The sequence below is a fragment of the Callorhinus ursinus genome, unplaced genomic scaffold, assembly GCF_003265705.2.
Source record: "Callorhinus ursinus isolate GAN/ISIS: 27379988/994484 unplaced genomic scaffold, GSC_fseal_2.0 scaffold43, whole genome shotgun sequence".
NCBI classification, from domain to species: Eukaryota; Metazoa; Chordata; class Mammalia; order Carnivora; family Otariidae; genus Callorhinus; species Callorhinus ursinus.
The window spans coordinates 180,235-200,608 of NW_027397105.1; the positions used below are offsets into that span (position 1 = coordinate 180,235).

The following is a 20,374-nucleotide window of genomic DNA, read 5'->3' on the forward strand; positions in this document are numbered from 1 at the left end:
TTTTTTTTTTATTTTTTATTTTTATTTATTTATTTATTTATTTATTTATTTATTTATTTATTTATTTATTTTTGGAGGAGGAGGAGGAGGGACAGAGGGAGAAGGAAAGAGAGAATGTTAAGCAGGCTTCACACCCAGCGTGGAGCCCGACGTGAGGCTTAATCCCAGGACTCCGGGATCATGACTTGAGCTGAAATTAAGAGCCAGATGCTTGACTGAATGAGCCACCCAGGCACCCTGATTCTGTTTTAGAATTTGGCTGGTGTCCTTTAATAACCCTCCCCCGATTATCCAAATCAATAAACTTCACAATTGATAAGTCAAAACCTAAATAATTTTCTTAAAAACCACAATCAGCGGGGATTTCCTGGGAGCCCTCAAAACTTCAAATGAAGTAAAGTTCAAGTGATCTCCAAGCATTCCCACTCCTGTCTTGACTCTTCCCTTCATCTCCAAACTACAGTGAAAATAAATTCACTCTGAGACTCTGCCTAAAGCAGCCATGGGTACAAGGTGGGCAAAGAGCACTGAGCCAGGAGGAGGGTATGTGCTTTTAGGTGCATCATGCTGTCGCCTGCTACCAATCTACTCACACAAATGGCTGTTCAATTCGATGAGCCTATAAACCAGGAGGAGACGCAAAAGGAATAGACTCTGAGAAGTGAAGCCAGTCGGCCTCCACGACCTGTGTGGTATACCTGCTGTGAGAGGCCCTCAGCAGGCCCAGCACACAAGCTGGTAAAACTCCGTGACTGCAGGGATCAAAAGAAAAAAAACACCTCAACTTCTGACTTCCCAGTAGTCCAGGGTGCACAGAGCCACGTTTTGCAGAGAACTTGAGATTTTCTATATGGCCAGGTTTTCTGGTTGTAGTTTTGATTTCATTTTTAAAAAGTGCTTTATAATACATTTGGAAAGAATGGGAATAAACTTACTGGTAGGCAATTAGCCATTAAATGAAGCATACTGAGGAAATTAATTTCGTTACTTAAATCCTGTATTTTTTTTGAAGATTTTATTTATTTATTTGACAGAGAGAGACACAGTGAGAGCAGGAACACGAGCAGGGGGAGCAGGAGAGGGAGAAGCAGGCCCCCCGCGGAGCAGGGAGCCCAATGCGGGGCTCGATCCCAGGACCCCGGGATCGTGACCTGAGCCGAAGGCAGACGCCCTTAAATCCTGTATTTAATCTAAAATACTGAGAAAAGTATTTTGAGTATCCTACTATGACTCTGGTTTAACTCAACTGTCTTCAAGTTTCCAACTATTTTTTCTTCATTTACTTTACACAAAAGTTTTTGATTCAAAAAATTAAAAAATTGTGATAGACGACATCTTTTATCAGTAAAAGCGTGCTCTTCAGTCATTTTAAGGATGCACCCTTAACTATAACTTCCTGGGAATAAAAATAAACCCCAAACCATACTTCTAAATCGTCCCTTATCAAAAAGTAATAAAAGGACAGACGTTCTAGTTCTGTCTCGGCAGGGTAACAACCCATCGCACTTTAACTGATTCTAGCCAAAAACTCTAGACAAAGCACCAAAAAACAACTACCTGATGATTCTAAAAAGTACACAAAAGTAGCTGAGCTGTAGAGGGAGGAAAACTTGAAGAAGCAACCGTGCTGGATGAGTTGCCCCATTTTTTTTTTCCCCTATGGCTTTACCCTGAGGACAGACCCCAGTCAGGGATCCACACTGGTATGGTGACCATGTGGATGCATAACCCTCTAGTAAAAACTCCATCTTTCTGGCCAGGTGCACCAAGGAAAGGGGTCTGGCGGAGCTGAAGAGCAAGGAAAATCTCATTTTGTGTATGAACAAAGGCTTTACCTCTGAGATACTCATGTATGGAAGAGTCCCAGCCTAGCTTCAAGAATTGCAGTGAAAGGGGCGCCTGGGTGGCTCAGTCAGTTAAGCGTCTGCCTTCAGCTCAGGTCATGATCCCAGGGTCCTGGGATCGAGCCCCGCATCGGGCTCCCTGTTCCACGGGAAGCCTGCCTCTCCCTCTCCCACTTCCCCCTGCTTGTGTTCCCTCTCTCGCTGTGTCATTCTCTATCAAATAAATAAAATCTTAAAAAAAAAAAAAAAAAGAATTGCAGTGATGTATGAGCCACTACCCACAGAAGGTGAAACAACTTTCAGTCTGAATTTACAGAGATTCAATATTTTCCAGAGGATGATACAGGACCCAGAGTCTACAAAACGTAATCACAATGTCCAGGATACAATCCAAAATCATTTGATAGGAAAAAAAAAAAAAATCAGGAAAATATGGCCATTTCTCAAGGCAAAAGACAACATATTCTAACCCCCGGATGACCAAATACTGAATTTATCAAAGACATGAAAGCATCTGGTGTAACTATGCTCCAGAAGGTAAAGGAAAACACACGTAAAATTTTAAAAATAGAAATTTTCAGCATATAACTAAAAAAGGAACAAGTGGAAATTACAGAATGAAGAATACAATATATGTAAATAAAAACTCAATGGGCTCAACAGCAGAATGAAAATGGCAGCAGAAAAAGTCAGCAAACTTGAAGACAGGCCAACAGAAATTATCCTATCTGAAGAACAGAGAGAAATTTTATGTTAAATATTTTTTACTATGATTAAAAATTAAAAAATAAGATAAAGAGTCTTGAAAGCAACTAGAGAAAAACAACCATTACATACAGACAAAAGATCCCCATGACTGCAGATTTCTCAACAGAAACCACAGAGGCCAGAACAAAGTGAACAACATTTTTAAAGTTCCTTACAAAAAGAGAGCTGTCAACTCAAGTGTCTATATCCAGGAAAATATCCTTTAGACACAAAGGCAAAATAAAGACTTCCTCAGATGAGGGAAAAAAATCTGTCATTAACAGACTTGGTCTATAAGCAAATGTTAAAAGAAGTTCTTCAGGATGAAGAGAAATGATACCAGAAGGAAACATGGATCTTGACAAATGAAGGAAGAACTGAAGAAATAGAAATATCTGAGTAAATATAAATGACTTTTTAATCCTGTTAAGTTTGCTGAAGCATGAATGATTGTGAAGAGTGGGATTTTCCAGGGATGTACATGGAACACTTGTGACGGCTATACCGTTAAGGTCCGTGGTCAAAGCGTGAAAGGGACCTATATGGTTGCAAAGTACAAAGAGACCACAGACTATAAATATTCTATAAGAAGTGAGGGGTATATATATTGTAATCCCTACAGTAGTTCTCAACCAGGGCCGATTTTGCCCCCCAAGGGACCCCTCACAACGTCCAGTAATATTTCTGGTTGTCAAAGTGGGGGAGTGCTATTGGCGTCTAGTGGGTAAATATCCTGCAATGCACAGTACAGCTCCCAAAACAAAGAATTAAAGAGTCCAAAATATCAACAATGCTGAAGTTGAGGAACTTTGCCCTAGATCAATCACTAAACAATAATATAAAGAGAGGTAGTCAAGAAGTGAGTAAATCTAAATGGAATACTTGGCTCTCTCTAAAAATAAATAATCTTAAAAAAAAAAAAAAAACTAGGGGGTGGGGAAGCACCTGGTGGCACAGTCAGTTAAGCTGCCAACTCTTGATTTTGGCTCAGGTTATGATCGCAGGGTCATGAGATAGAGCCCCGAGTGGAACTCTGCGCCCAGCGTAGAATCCGCTTCAGACTCTCTCCTTCTTCCTCTGCCCCTCCTACCTGTGCACGCTCTCTCTCTCACTGAAAATAAATAGATCTTTAAAAAAAAAAAAAAAATCTAAATTGAATACTAAATATCCAAATTATCCAAAAGAAGGCAATAAAATGAGAAGCCCAGAAAAAAGAGAAAAAAGCTGGGTCAAACAGAAAAAAACATGGTAGCCTTCATCATAAAAATAATCACATTAAATATTGGTGGTCTAAGCACTCCACTTAAAAAGAAGCGATAAAACAGCAAGACCTCATCATGTGCTGCCCACAAGGGACACATTTCCATAGAAAGATACAGACAAGGTGAAAGTAAACAAATACAAAAAAATATACCCTGTACACAGTAAGTGTAAAGAGCCCAGAGTGACTATCTCCTATCAGAAACAGACTTCAAGACATAGAGCATTAGCAGAAATAAATTTTATCATTTCAAAATGATAAAAGCCACACTTCATCAGGAAGTCATAATAAAGGTATATGTGTATAATGACAAGGCCCAAAATATATGAAGCAAAAATGAACAGAACTGAAGGGAGACATTGACAATCCTGAAATTATAGCAGATGTTAACACCCACCTTCAAGGCACTGACAGAACTGGACACAAAAGAAAAAAAAATATAGAGAAGGTCTGAACAATATTATCAAATACACTGATCTAATGGACGCATAAAAAGCACTATCTCCAACAACTGCAGAATACACTTTCTTCTCAAGTGCATTTATGTGCACCAAGATAGACCATATGCTGAGCTGTAGAACAAGTGTCAATAAATTTAAAAGGATCAAAATCATATAAAGTATGTTATTTGACAATAACAGAATTAAATTAGAAATTAGTCCCAGGTGCCTGGGTGTCTCAGTTGGTTAGGCATCCGACTCTTGATTTTGGCTCAGGTCATCATCTCAGGGTTGTGAGCTCGAGCCCACGTCAGGCTCTGCACTGGGCATGGAGCCTGCTTGAGATTCTCTCTCTCCCTCTCCCTCTGTCCCACCCACCCTCCATCATGTGCATGCACTTGCTCTCGCTCGTTCAAAAAAAGAAAAAAGGAAAATGAAAATAAATTAGTCATGATAAAGTATCTAGGAAGACTCCAAACATCTGGAAACTAAGCAACATACTTCCAAATAATTCATGGGTCAAGGAAATCACAAAGAAAATTAGAACATACCCTGACCTAAATGACAACATACCAGAATCTGCAAGATGCAGCTACAGCAGTGCTTAGAGGGAAACGTGGAATTTTAAATCCTTGTATGAAAACAGAAGATCAAAAATAAATAATCTGGGACACCTGGGTGGTTCAGTCAGTTAAGCGTCTGCCTTCGGCTCAGGTCATGATCCCAGGGTCCTGGGATCGAGCCCCACATCAGGCTCCTTGCTCAGCGGGGAGCCTGCTTCTCCCTCTGCCTGCTCTGCCTGCAGCTCCCCCTGCCGGTGCTCTCTCCCTCTGATAAATAAATAAATAAAATCTTTAAATAAATAAGTAAATGGATAATAAGAGAAAACTGTAAAGTCCACAACTTAGATGATAATACATAGTGACCACGTGGCGTTTAGACCAGGAATGCAAAGCTAGTTTAACGGTGGAAAAAAATCAATGTAATTTCCTATATTAACGGCATAAAGGTAAAAAAAACTAGAGTCATTTCAATAGATTAAAAAAAAGTGACAAAATTCAAAACCACGTCTTAGAACATCTCAAAACACTAGGAATCCTCAAACTGATAAAGCACATCTACAAAAACCCTACAATCAACAGGTAATATGGAGGATGAAAGATCTCACTGCTTCCCTCCGAGATCAGGAACAAGGTAGGAATGCATGCTTTCAGACAAATAACTTGTATCCAGATTATATACAGAATGCTTACAATTCAAAACTGAGAAGACAACCCAATTTTTAAAAGGGCAAAACATGCGAACCCACACTTCCCAAAAGAAGACACACAAATGATCAATAACAGGAGACAATGCTCAACATTACTGGTCCTCAGAGCCACACTGCACTCCACATCCCTTCGTATGGTGAACGCTGTAAGAAAAAACCACCTGCCTACGAGGTCAGTAAGGCTCTAGAGCATGGGAGCTCTTCCGCACACCGCTCATGGGGTGTGCAGTCTATATCCATTTCATCCATTTTCAGGAGATTCCCAACACTAAACTTAGGCACCCCAAGAGAAAAACAAACACATACAATCGAGCATACAAACTTCATTTGTACCAGCCAAACATCCACCAGCAGGTCCCTGAAACAACACATTGTGGTACATGCACACACTGGATACTACTCAGCAGTAACAAAGAATGAGCAGCTGAAACCACAGCATACAGAGATTTTGGACGAATCTCACAATCTGTATGTTGAGTGAGTGAAGCTGGGCAAAAGATATTACATGCTCCATGAGTCTGTTTTTACACAAGTTTAGAAAATGCAAGCTACTCTACAATGAATGAAAGCCAATCAATCAGTGGTTGCCTGGGGATGTGGATGGAAAAGGGATGGATTAAAAAGACACGGGAGGAAATTTTAGGGAGGTGAAAGTGTTTGTCATTCCATGTGATGGTTTCACAATTATGTCAAAAATGATCAAACTGTACACTTTTAGTATGGGCAATTTATTTCACTTCCTTTGCATCTCAGTGAAGTTAGAAACAAAAGAAACCAAAAGTGAAAGGCCGCACAACACTATGGTTAATCGAATGGATTCTGTAGCCAAAAGGGCTGGGTTCAAATCCCAGCTCGCATACTTCCTACTGTGTGACCGGGGTGAGTTCCTCAATGTGACTGTGCCTCACAGTTTCCTCATTTATGAACTGGGAGCCAACAACGGTACTCCCCTCAAAATGCCGTTCTGAAGACAAGTCAGTGTATACAGGTGGAGCACGTAGAGCTCGACCACCAAACAGTCATGACTACACTAAACGGCTGCTATGACTAGTATTAAAAGACTATTTTAAACAAAAACACAAAGTCAACATAGCCAATAATTAGGAAAAAAACAAGAGCGACACCAGGATCGAGTAAGGGATATCACCACAGATTTTCCAAGGCTCCCAGAGGATCTCTGGCAAGGGGTCTGAGCCGTCAGCAGGAGCCCACAAGGCTATATGATGTCCTCAGACACAGTGGCTAGCTGCTCCCAAAGAGAAACCAAGGAGGAAGTCAGGATGCATCCACAAGCCTGTCTCTGGAGGAACCTGCCGTCCCTTTTTTTTTTTTAAGATTTTATTTATTTGTCAGAGAGAGCGCGCGAACACGCATGCGTGCCCAGACGGGGAGCAGCAGGCCCCCCGCGGAGCCGGGACCCTGAGTGGGGCTCGATCGCAGGAGCCCGGGATCAGGACCTGAGCGGAAGGCAGACGCTTCACCGACTGAGCCACCTGGCCCCTCCCACCGCCACCTGCACGCCGAGCTCAGTCAGCCCCTACGGAGGGACGGGGAATCAGGGCCCCACCCTGGGAGGGAGCGGTATCAAATCACTGATGGGCATACTTTAAAGCTACCCCGGACACCCTCCGGAGGAACACAGCACGCTCTAACACGGCCACGGAGCCACCCGGAGCTAGCAGTTCACACGGTGTCCCACCGACGTCAAGCACCGCTGCGTTTCTTAACAAAACCCCCCGCGGACGCCCCCGGGCGGCGCGCTGCGCCGCGTGGAGCCTGGCACCCCCCCGCGCTGCGGGCACAGGGCGGCCTCCGGGGGGGGGCGCTCCAACCAGGCGCCACAGGAGGGCGGGCGACGCCCTCCGGGATCTGGAAGGGACACTCCTCAGGAGCCGAAGACTCACCGCCACACGCAGTTCTGCCAGCGAGGCACGAGAGCTGTGCGGGAGAAAGCACACAGGAGCGTCCCTCCGCAGAGCAGCCGCTCCAGCGCGGCGGAGCCCCGCAGACGGCGAGCCACGCCTGCGCCAGCGCCCGGAGAGGCGGCCGAAGCCGTGGGCGGCGCCCAGCGGGTCTGGGCTCCGGCTGAGCGAGCTCTCCTACCCTTTCCCTTCCCAGGGGACCGCAGGACCTTAAACATCTCTTTACAGTTCAGATAATAAAGAAGCTAATTCCCATCTTTCATCTTTGTGTTCTGAAATAATGTCAGACTACAGAAAAGTTCCAGAGTTCCCAGACACCCCTACCCATCCTCCCCTTCTATGAACACCTCACACAACCATCGGACAACAATCAAAACCAGGTAACTAGGACTGATACGATACCGTTACCTAATTACAGACCTTTGCACATTTTGCCAATTTTCCCATTAACGTCCTTTTTATGGTCCAGAATCCACACTGCATTTCATTGTCCCCTTGACCTCCAATCTGTAACAGATTCTTACCTTTCAGGACCCTACCAGACTTGAGTGACACTGGCCAGTTATGCTCTGGAATGTTCAATCTGGGTTTGTCTGATACTTTGTCACAACTAGATCTGGGCATCGGACCAGACACCACACACTGTACTCTCTGCAACAATGTATGCGCTAAAAAGACGCTCCTCTATCCCAGCACGTTTTAAATACTTGGCATTAAATGCCCTACAACAGCTTCACCAACACAGGCTAAAATTTTTACAATTAACACAATTAAAGTTGTGTTTATTTTGAGTTTTAAGAAATACCAGTTACACAAGAACTTCAAAAGAAAACGTGGAACTCAGAAAATCAATCTCAGAATGTAAGTTCCATGCAAACAGGAATTTAATTTTATTCACTGCTATGTCCCCTAGTGCCTTGAAAAGTGTCTGCCATCTGTGAGGTGGATGGAATAATTTTGAAGAAACAAAACACCAATAAATTGATAAAACGATTTTATCAACTCTATTAGTGTGGAACAGTTCAACCACTTAAAACATCGCTTCTGAGCTATTTATACACTTGTTTATAAGAGCTTATTTCCAATCTCCCTCAAACTGCTGGCCGCCATGCGGGGTTAGTGCATATCGCATCACACACACACACACACACACACACACACACACACACACGGCTTCCGAGGCACCCCCAGCTGCGTATCTCATAACACACACACACAGCTTCCGAGGCACCCCCAGCTGCATACCTCATAACACACACACACACACACACACACACACACACACACACAGCTTCAGAGGCACCCCCAGCTGCATATCGCATCACACACACACACACACGGCTTCGGAGGCACCCCAGCTGCATATCTCATAACACACACACACACACACACACACACACACGGCTTCGGAGGCACCCCCAGCTGCGTATATCACACACACACACACACACACACACACACACACGGAAATGCTGCAGGACTGCTGGACAAAGCACACAGTGGAGCAGGGAATCGGTCCACCTCCACGAACTCGCCCCCATGACAATTTCATGGATAAACTGTATAAAGTTAACAACTCCACAGGCTGTACTCTCAGCCACCTTAGGAGGTGCCTGATCTACAGAAGCCACAAAACGCTTGCTCTGCTGTGGATCACTCTCGAAAGCTAACTTTCAAGACCAAACCATACTTAGTATTTATAACAGGAAGGAGTCCAAAGACATTTAAAGACATAAACGTGATACTTTCCCTAAACTAAACATTTTCTAATCTCCTGATTCACAGTGATGCAGTCTTGTGGTCAGTGAGTTAAAGCTGCTCTTAAATGTTATGATGTACTAAAAAAGTAAAAGCAAAATTTTAATGTTTGAATGAGGCTTTTTATACCTTAATGCAAGTCTCTGTGTTCTTACATCATTTTGTTTGCTCTCCATTCTTACTCATTTTGATTGCATTCAATATTTCACAATTACACATAAAACTATGATAAGTATCTATGCTGTCTGAATTTCCTATGGCAGAATCCAACTGACAAAGTCAATGATGAGGTTCAAAGAAAGACTCAGCTGTCTGCTTTCTAAAACCGTCAGGGCCATCTGCAATATGACTGGCCGTGTGCAAGAGTACCAATTTCATGAGCCCCAAACTACTGGGACCATCAGTTTTTGATAATGTTTTAATAGATATCCAAAAATGACAACTCATTCTGAACTTTTTTCTTGTTAGAATATTTCCTATATCTTATAATCTCTTCTAATCTTTGTAAACTATTTGGTCACATAATTAAATTGAGATCCTATCATGCCTCTTTTTTGTGTGTGTTTTTTTTAAGATTTTATTTATTTGACAGAGAGACACAGCGAGAGAGGGAACACAAGCAGGGGGAGTGGGAGAGGGAGGAGCAGGCTTCCCGCCGAGCAGGGAGCCCAACACGGGGCTTGATCCCAGGACCCTGGGATCATGACCTGAGCCGAAGGCAGACGCTTAACAACTGAGCCACCCAGGCGCCCCCTATCATGCCTCTTGTGAATGGACTTTAAAAGTTATCCACAGTTGTTATATATGGGGTGGAAGATATATGGCCTCAAAGAAAAGCTCTGCTCAGAGATTCCCATCGTACAGCAGTGAAGACTGTCTCCCAAGTAGATGTGCTGTCACAGGCAGAGATGCACACGCACATGTGTATCCATGCTCAGTACTTGTGTTTGCAACTCTGAATTATGGGTCACAAATTAAACCCTAGAAACAGGGTGCCTGGGTGGCTCAGGTGGGTAAGCGACTGCCTTCGGCTCAGGTCATGATCCTGGAGTCCTGGGATCGAGTCCCGCATCGGGCTCCCTGCTCGGCAGGGAGTCTGCTTCTCCCTCTGACCCTCCCCTCTTCTCATGTGCTGTCTCTCTCATTCTCTCTCTCTCCAATAAATAAATAAATCTTAAAAATAAAATAAAATAAAATAAACCCTAGAAACGATCCTAAAGAGACAGAGTTCACTCACAGTGAAGAAGCATTAGCCATCTGCTCCCCTAAACCCTTGAGATAAATGCCCACTTAACCTTTGCAACACTACTCGGGTGACAGCCCACGCTGGTCTTCTGTACCTCAGACATAAAGCAACTGTAATACTGTATGCACAGCCCTCGCCTGAAATGATCCATTATTACCCCATTTCTATATGGTGAGGACTTTGTTATAATCATTTCAGTGTTCCCAGCTGTGCATGGAAAACAGTACCTTCTGAACCGGCAAACCTTTTGAAGAAAGACATAATTCAGCAGCCTTTCCACACAGCCAGTCGCTTCTGCAGTAACTCTTTACACTACTGCCTGGGAATCTCCTTACCATGTGTTATGATTCTCATGACTATTAGTAAAAGAATTAAATTTAAAATTTGTTTTAAAAAAGCAGGTAAGTACTAAATGAAAATGCAATTCCAAAGTAAACTTTTGAAAATGATTTTTTTTAAGTCTACTTACCACCACATTTACCCAAATTCTATCCAACATAATGTGGCATAAAACAATTAAGTCATACATTAAACAGCTCAATGCACCTGCTCAAATTCTAAAGCCTGATGGTCACCCTTTAATGCTAAAGAAAGACGACTCCTATTCTCTGGGGTAACTCTTACTTCTGAGAGGACAAGGTAACTTCCTACAGACCAGGAAGAACACTTGGCAACTGTGATTAAATTTTAAGCAACTGAACACCACGACTTTTTATAGTAGAAGAAAACCTTTTTTCTACACATGCTCCCATATTTATAATATTACATGAAAAGAGTTTCTAGACAGATATTTTTATTTTATAAATTGTAAGAACATCGTAGCTATCCAAGTATGTATGATTTATTAGTCAGGTATTGAACAGAAGTGTTTGTGTTCAAGCCACTGATTCACTAATTATTTAACTAGTTTATGGTCACCATCAATTGATAAGAAAAGTTTTCTACTTTCATTAAACCACTAATATTTCACACATAACCTCCTGCCAAGAGTTCTTACGCTGGCAGTCGTGAGTGCCCACAGGTCAGAGGCTCACCTGAGAGGTCCAGCTCCTCGGTGGAGGACAAAGTAGCCAGACTCCAGCTGTCACTGCGGGCCGCCAGCACAAACTTGTGAGCATTGATGTGCTTGCCTCCAACCTTTATCTTCAGATCACTGGTGAAGAGAAATAGCCACAGATACAAAAAGAAAAAGGTCATCATAATTAGGTATAGCTAGGGTTCACAAATATATGGGTACTGCTTGATCAACATCTACTTGCAAAAGAAAAATATCACAGCAAAGTTATTTCTCTGTGCTAGCACTGAATTCTACTGGGCCACGTGTGTAATACATGTTGCTAGACATATTTGTATTTCCAACTTCGAGTTTTGGTTCACATGGGATATTCTGCTTTTCCCTAATGGGGTTCTTTTTTTTTTTTTTAAGATTCCATTTATTCATTTGACAGAGAGAGAGACAGTGAGAGAGGGAACACAAGCAGGGAGAGTGGGAGAGGGAGGAGCAGGCTCCCCACTGAGCACGGAGCCCGATGTGGGGCTCGATCCCAGGACCCCGGGATCACAACCTGAGCCGAAGGCAGACGCCTAACAACTGAGCTACCCAGGCACCCCTTCCCTAATGGGATTCTTAAGGTGGTGAACCTACTGGTTAAATAGGATGATTAATATTCACATAAAATGTAATAGAGGTTTCATGTAGAACAAATCAAGATGAATCATCAGGGAGAGAAAGAAAACGTGACGACTATGACACAGGCTCTGGGACCACAGAGCCACACTGTACCGCACTGACAGTCAAGCAAGGGGACGCAGAAAAGCTACAAATTGGCTTTGACCAAGTAGTGAAGAACGTGAAACCAATATCTACATTCCTGTCCTCGACAGAAACATTCAGACCTATTATTAGACATTTTTTACTCAATCATTTATAAAGAAATGGGGTAGGAGAAATCTTTTTTTCAAACATGTTTCCATATTTATGACAAACCGTTATTGTGAAAAGAGCTTTCCAAATAGTTATTTATGTTTGACTCTGAAATGTCAAATGCTGAAGGAGGAAAGCGTCTGGGCATTTAACAAAAACCTAAGGATGACCCACTGGGCTGACACAAGCATGTACCATATGGCTTTGTTGGCAGCAATAATCCAAAGTCATTAATTATCATCATTCTGTGTTTTTACAAGTTCTTTTATTTTCATACACCCCTTCAAAACGTGTTAGGTTGGAAAGCTTTACAAGCTAAATACACAAAAGTCACTACAATAAAAAGAAAAAAAATCTATGATATGAATTAATGCATCCCAAGGAGACCCAAGCAGAATACTGTTTCTATATAATGCTTGACGCAGACGCAGTTTATCCCACGAACCCACCCTCCAGAATGTAAGTAGTCAGCAATTCTAGCTCCACTGAAGACCAAGCTGCAACTCATCACATAAGATCAGAAGAGCAATAGGATACTCAGTATTTCAAATTATTACAAACTACTGTTAACACAGTAGAACATTATTAATCAATCAGTAAAAAGAAACAATTAAATATTTTATTTAAAATAGAACAAATCAGGGGCGCCTGTGTGGCTCAGTCATTAAGCGTCTGCTTTTGGCTCAGGGTCCTGGGATCGAGGCCCACGTCGAGCTCCCTGCTCAGCAGGGAGCCTGCTTGTCCCTCTCCCACTCCCCCTGCTTGTGTTCCTGCTCTCACTGTCTCTCTGTCAAATAAATAAATAAAATCTTTAAGAATAAGTAAGTAAATAAAATAGAACGAATCATATCCTTTGATAAAATTTCTAAAATTCAGTGAAAAACAGGAAGCTGTTTATAAAACACAAATAATTTTTTAAACTCTAAATTTATGTATAAAGTATTAAATTCTAATAACTTAAATGAAGACTCATTGTTTCCTGTTTCAGCCACTGACTGACTTCTAGCCCCAAATTATAAAAACGAATGTTTCTACATATTCATGAATGTCAGGCCAAACTGGGGAAAGGGAAATACAGACAAGGACTTCATTAATAATTTCTAATAATAACAATTTCTACAAATACAATTCAAAAATGGAAGACTGGATAAGTTTCTGAGAACTCTGTGCGGAAACAATTAGGAGGCTAGTAATTTTTTTAAAATTTTCATTCTAGGGGCACCTGGGTGGCTCAGTTGGTGAAGCATCTGCCTTTGGCTCAGGTCATGATCTCAGGGTCCTGGGATCCAGCCCCATGGAGCACCATGTTGGGCTCCCTGCTCAGTGGGGAGTCTGCTTCTCCCTCTCCCTCTGCCCCTCCTCCCGCTCGTACTCTCTCTCTCTCAAACAAATAATAAATAAAAATCATTAAAATCTTCTTTCTAGTCAAAGAGCATTTCCTTGTAAAATATGCATACTAGGATGCTGTTACTGGAGAGAAAGCATAAATGAAGAGCTTCTTACTAGTTCCTCAAACTCTTTAACAGGAAAAACTATAAGCTTGATTGCTAGAAGAATGATGTATTACCATCACTTTTAACTATCTTAAGGGATAAAAGCCTTCTCCTGAACTTAAGTAAAATTAAAGGGACCAATTTCTTCCACATTTCTCAATTTAAAAACCTTTTAATTCCTCCTCTTTAATTACTCCAGTTACTGAGATGCACAAACAAACAGAATTTAAATTCAACAAAATGCATATTATAGGACAAAGTTTTGTGAGGTTTTTTTTTTTTTCTTATTTTGGTAAAGGACCATCTGCTTTAGAAACTGATTTTCCAACTTCAGTACTCCATCTCAAAAGCTCAAGTCCTCTCTGAAAGCCCTGTTCCCCATCTGATCTCCAAGCCGCACGGGGTGAGGGACAGGCTTTAGAAGCTCAGGAGAGGCCCTGTACTGCAGCGACCCGGCTCATCCCCACGGCCTCCCAGAGGGGTCGAGGTATAATGGATGCACGCAGTGAGAAGTAACAGAGAAAGTGAACGATGGGAGTTCTAAGGGAGAAGAGCCTCGAAGTGGGGGAAATGCGCCCACAAAAGAAATAGGTCAGGCTTTCCCCACACCAGGGTAAACAGTTTTCACTTGTCCATGGAAAGAAAGAGGGATAGAAAAGAGACGATGAACTGTATTTTACAAGTAAGTAGCTACATCTGTTCAATTTAAAAGGCTGTCCTTTACTCAGAGTATATATTTCCTGTTTTGGGTATTAAATTTTTCTTTCTTTTATGAATAATTAAGTTTGAAAGATGGCAGTTCTAGATTTTTATCTTTTTTTTTTTTAAGATTTTATTTATTTATGAGAGAGAGGGAGTGTGCACGCCAGCAAGAAAATGAGAGACAGCATGAGCAGGCATGTAGGAGCAGAGGGAGAAGCAGACTCCCCGCTGAGCAGGGAGCCCGATGTGGGACTCGATCCCAGGACCCTGGGACCATGACCTGAGCCGAAGGCAGACGCTTCACCAACTGAGCCCCCCAGGTGCCCCTGGATTTTGATCTATTTTAGATGTCATGATTTATTTTGTAATTTTACTAAGTATTAGCTGACCTGATCGTCCATCTCCTCAGCAGCCGAACTCCCCCTCGTATGCACGTTCACGCCCGTGTCTCTTTTCCGTACCCACTGCCACCACCCCGATTCAGCCCTTCCTCGTCTCGGCCTCGACTACACACAGCATCCCAGCCGCTCCGTTGCTCTCTTCTCCGCACAGCGCTGCCTACACCATCTTACCAGGTTCATCTTCCTGAAACGCCACTTTGACGATAACATCATTGTCCAACAGCTCAAAACACTACCCCACACTGCCTAGAGGATCAAGTCCAAATTCCCATCCTGGCCTCCCAATTCAAACCACCCTACCCTTCCCACTTCTTCCGGTGCCCCCGCAGGGACACAGACCCCAAGACGGCCCCTCCTGCCCTCTGAATCCTCTGCATGTTGCTGCGTTTCAGCCTACTCTCAGCCTCCCCTACTACCCTACCAGTAACGTCACTGTCTTTATCTACTGAATCCTGCCCAGCCTCTACCATTTACCTCAAACTCACTTAATAACAACAGCTACTATGTGCCAGACACTGATCTAAGTGCTGAAAACACGTACTTATTAATCTAACCCTCACAACAACACAACAGTAAGCAGCAGCAGCAGGATCCCCATGCATGTCCTACAACTTCAGATCACACAGCCAGTAAGTGCCTGCTGAGCTTCTAACACAGGCTGTGTGGCTCCAGATTCCCTCCTCACTCATCATGCTAGCCTGCCCACTCATTCCAAGACTCCTTCTTTGATTATCCCAAGAGAAAGGGACCTTTCTCTCTGAATCCCCGGACACATAAGCGAATTCCTGTCCACCTCATCAATGCTATCACCATGACTCCCACATTCTGTGCTGAAAATAAGCACAAAATAAAAGAAAGAAAATTTTGCCCCAAAGAGCTTACTACATTCCAGAGATTAAAGGTTTGCTAGTATCCTGGTTAGAGAGAAAAAAACTTGGGAACAAAGTAAGAGAGGAGAAGGTACAGTGTGGCCTGGGAATCAAGCAAAAGCATCCTGTGTCCACGGGCTCACCTATACTGCTCCTGCTCATAGAGGTCGGCCACGATCGTCAGCAGGCGGCTGATGAAGGACTCATTGCTGCTTTCCTTCTTTGCTTGCGCAGCCAAAAGAGTGCATCTCTTCTCTGTCTCTGCCAACGTCTTCTGCAGCTTCACGTACTCCTGTCGAAGAAGCATCAAGTGCTTCTCCAACTTGGCCACCTCCTCTGTGAGACAGACAAAGAAGCAAGTTTACCATGGCAGGTGTGAGGCAGGCAGCTTTCACTAATCCCTCACCCCACAGACAGGACCACGAGCAAAAGGACTGTTTCTTAGTGACACTCCCTCGGGACCCGTAATGTGTTTATGGGTGCCACTGCATCACTGGGCCAGAAAGACCCTCATGGTCCAGGAGTTTCTCTTCTCAGTTTCTCTAAAGATCAATACTCAATAAATGACAAGGAACAGACACACAGAAGATGCTCACAGGTACCTGCCCTGCAAATCCTTTATCATAAAAGCCAGGAGTCTCAAGGAAAGATTATCAAAATCACCTAGGACTGGTTTTTCAAACCACTAGTAGTGAAAACTGATTCTTCTATGTCCCATGTGAACTCTTTCTCAGGCAAGCTTCAGAACAATCCCATGAGGTCTGCACAATCACTAGCCACCCTGCGTAGCTGAGGATGCTGGGGCGCAGCGAGAGTAAGAATTTACCCACAGTCCTGCAGCTGGTGTGGGGGGGCTGGGATAAGAGCCCACGCATTCTCACACCAGGGCCTGTGGTCTATTACCCACTATCCCACACCACCTGACCTCCCCTCCTTCAGGAAAGAAGCAGGGCAGTCAATAATGGTTCAAATGAAAGCAAGTCACATCCACAGGCATGCTGAGGCGGATTAAAAAGGTTGGTTCTTAAATTCAACACTTACCAAGCACCTACTAGGTCCCAGACACTGCACAATGGTAAGCAAATTCAGATGTACCTTTCCTGAGAGCTTTTAGTTTGCTGCGGAAAGCAAACTTTTATGATTACAATAACAATGCTAACAATCAAAGGCAGAACTACAACTCTAGGAGCACTAGAAGGAAAGAACAGAGGTGTGAGAACCTATAATAAATTTAACTTAGAATGCCAGGGAAGACTTCCCTGAGGAAGTACACGGTCAAGAAACTTCCCTTCTCCATTATCTGGGCTCCAGAGCCTTGCTGAGGTTCACAGCACCATGCTAATCAGTACCTCTACAGATCATGGTTAGAGACCTGGATCTCTAACCATGGTGCTGCTCCCGTCCTCCAGGCCTTGGCCCCTTTCCCCGCTCTACCCCTCACGAGACACTGCAAACCCTGACACTGCCCTCAAGCCCACCTCCCACGCAACCTGCCTCATTCTCAGTGTCTTGAGAAAACTGAGCTACTGCCAACAACTCTGGCCACACCAGCAATTCCTCCCACCCACCCGGTGCTTCCTCAGGGCAAGTATCTCCCTCCTATGCAAGTGCGTAATCCCTCCACCTAGGCTCCAAACCCATTCCCTCTGCTCAGGTCCTCCGCTTTATCATCAACCTCCCTTCTCAGGAACTTCTCTTTGAACTGTGTCCTTCTCCTCAGCACATAAACCTGTTAAGACTCTAGTAAAACAAAGCCCTCCTGCCACAGCACATCTGACCACCTTTGCCCTTCCATCTCTAGCTACTACCCACCACTTCCTCACCCCTACTCCCCTGTCATTCCCTCCTCTGTCCCCACCATTCCCTTGAAACTCCTCTCAACAATGACCTAATTGCCAAATCCAATAGACATGGGCTGTGGTTCTGCTCCTTCTTACAGCAACCACGACACCACCCTCTTTCCCATTCTGGTTCTCCGTCTTTCCCATGCTTCTCTGCATCCCTCCCAGCCCTGACCACTGATGCTCCCCAGGGTTCTACCCCCAGCCCCCTTCTCAACTGTATGTCCTCCCAAGGCAGCTCCACCAGGTCAGGCTCTGCAGCTGATGCCACAATCTAAGTGCCAATGATCCACGACCCCATCTCTGTAGTCCAGATTTCTTTTCTTACCTCCATCTATCCATCTGCCTAAAAGACACTGCTCTCTAGTGGCCCACAGGCACCTCAAGTTCACTATGCCCAGGACAAAACTCTAAGCAAATTTGCTCCGCCTTTGTATGGTCCCTATACTAATAAATGATACCACTGTCTAGCCCAGTGATGTGAAGGGAAAATGTGGGAGTAATCTTAAATGTGTCCCTCTCACTCACATTGCCCCAACTCTACAAAAATCAGCCTTCCCACTTAAACATCTCTGGGAACCCTTCTGTCTTCTGTCTCCCCATATCCACTATGACTTCACTCAGGCCCTCACTCATTGTGTCTGATCTCCAACGTGAAAGAATTCACATCTACATCTCAGAGCCTACCACAGGGTCTGACACACAAAGGTTCACCAAGTACTTGATCAATTCAGTTGAACAAATACAATCCAGTTTTATAAAAGAGGGTTCCTTTCCTCTCATCTTCATCCCTCCCCCACCACCTACTATCCAACAGCTAATTCTTTACAAACATGGAAACAATCAAAAACTGGTGCAAAACACAAGAATGGTTAAATAAACTAAGTGTGGTACTTGATTGTGAAGTTATTATGCAACAAATGTTTTCTAAGAAATATGTAATACGGGGCTCCTGGGTGGCTCAGTCGTTAGATATCTCTCTTCGGCTCGGGTCATGATCCCGGGGTCCTGGGATCGAGGCCCGCGTCGGGCTCCCTGCTCGACCGGAAGCCTGCTTCTCCCTCTCCCACTCCCCCTGCTTGTGTTCCCTCTCTCGCTGTGTCTCTGTCAAATAAATAAATAAAACCTTAAAAAGAAAAAAAAAAGAAATATGTAATACTCTATGTATTCAAAGATAAATAATATATTAACAAAAAAGCAGGCAGTGAAACTAAATATATTTTATAATTCCGATTTTATTATAAATATCCACGTGTGTAAGAAATAAAAAGACAAATACCACAAAACATTAGCAGATCTCACTGAGGGGGGAATTACTGCACTTCTCTGCACATTTCAGGTATTCTCTAACAAATGTGTTCTGCTTTCATAATTAGAAAAAACTATTTTAAGAGAAATCTGTACAAATACTAATAGACTTTTTTTTCATACATATAGTAGGAAACATTTTTCCTCTCTCCCAGAGGATCTATGTTACATAAACGCCTGGAGTCACAAAGCTGGGTGTGAGTCTCAGGGGTAAGTCAGTTTCCCGGGGAAACAAGGCAGAAGGCACCTGGCAAGATGAAAATGTACTGATTACAGCGCTAAACTGACCACTGCGTTCATGAGCTACATACCAGAGGACAATTCCTACAATACCTTCCCAAAATACTGCAATTATTTGGCCTACATATATTTAAACAAAATATTGCTTTCAAAACCACTGGCTAAAGGAAACAGTACTGACAATGATCCTACTACAATATTTTAAAAATATCAGCACACAGCATTTACAGGTAATGCCCTTAGGTAAATAAAGCCTTTTAGGTAGGACTTAGGTAGGACTAAAAGCCCTTAGGTAGGACTCAGTCTTATGCTTTTACTCTCGTGTGACAGACCTACAGAGGTCACTGGTTTTGAAGAGTTCTTCACAGTGGCTTTGACTAACAAGCCAAGAATTATAATTATTAACCACAAAGGGAGAAGTATTTAGCACAAAACATTAAGTTAATAAATTTTTTATCAGGTGTGGAATTTATATTTTTTCTGTACAGAAACAGGAAGAAAAACTAGCACTGAATTTCCAGATGTCTTAACAGAAAGTGTAAAAGGACACACAGTCAAGAGTCGTATCAAATTCTGTTCAAAACCTGTTAGCACTGAAGCAACACAAATCTACGTGTCAGAAGTCATGACAGTGGCTACCTTGGGAGGAACAGCAGGAGGGGAGTAACCGGGAGGGAACGTGAGGGCCTCTGTGGTGCTAACATCCTTGTTTAACTGAGTAAATTAATGGATATTTCATTTTGATAATTCGCTGAGTTCTACACTTACCATGATTTCCTCTTTTCCACCTGTGTCTTAGGCTCCAATTAAAAAGTTAAAAACAACTGATACACACTTATAGTGAGTTCTGGAGTCAAACTGATAGGAGTCCAAATCGTTTTAGTAACTAGCCATGGAGCCAGAGGCAAGTTCATCTCTCTGAGCTTCAGTTTATGTGTAAAATGGGGGTGAAAGGGCTGCTTCATGGTGCTCTTGCAGAACTAAATGACAAACGGTACTGTGATTCACGTGTGTACTCATGATTGTCAGCATTTCCTCCACCTGCCTGCCTTCCACAGTGACATGATTACCGGATAAATAGTTTAAACTATTATAACATTAAGTTTAC

The 20,374-nt window shown here is 43.2% G+C and overlaps 1 protein-coding gene across 1 annotated transcript in view; it reads right to left on the bottom strand.

Moving 5' to 3' along the window:
• ANKFY1 (ankyrin repeat and FYVE domain containing 1) overlaps nt 1–20,374 on the bottom strand; it is a 68,993-nt gene that overhangs the window by 43,764 nt on the left and 4,855 nt on the right. The window contains exons 3-4 of the mRNA XM_073881488.1: nt 16,021–16,213; nt 11,523–11,641 (exon numbers count right to left, since the gene is read on the bottom strand). Coding sequence (XP_073737589.1) covers nt 11,523–11,641; nt 16,021–16,213 — 312 coding nt within the window. The remainder of the gene's footprint in view (nt 1–11,522; nt 11,642–16,020; nt 16,214–20,374) is intronic.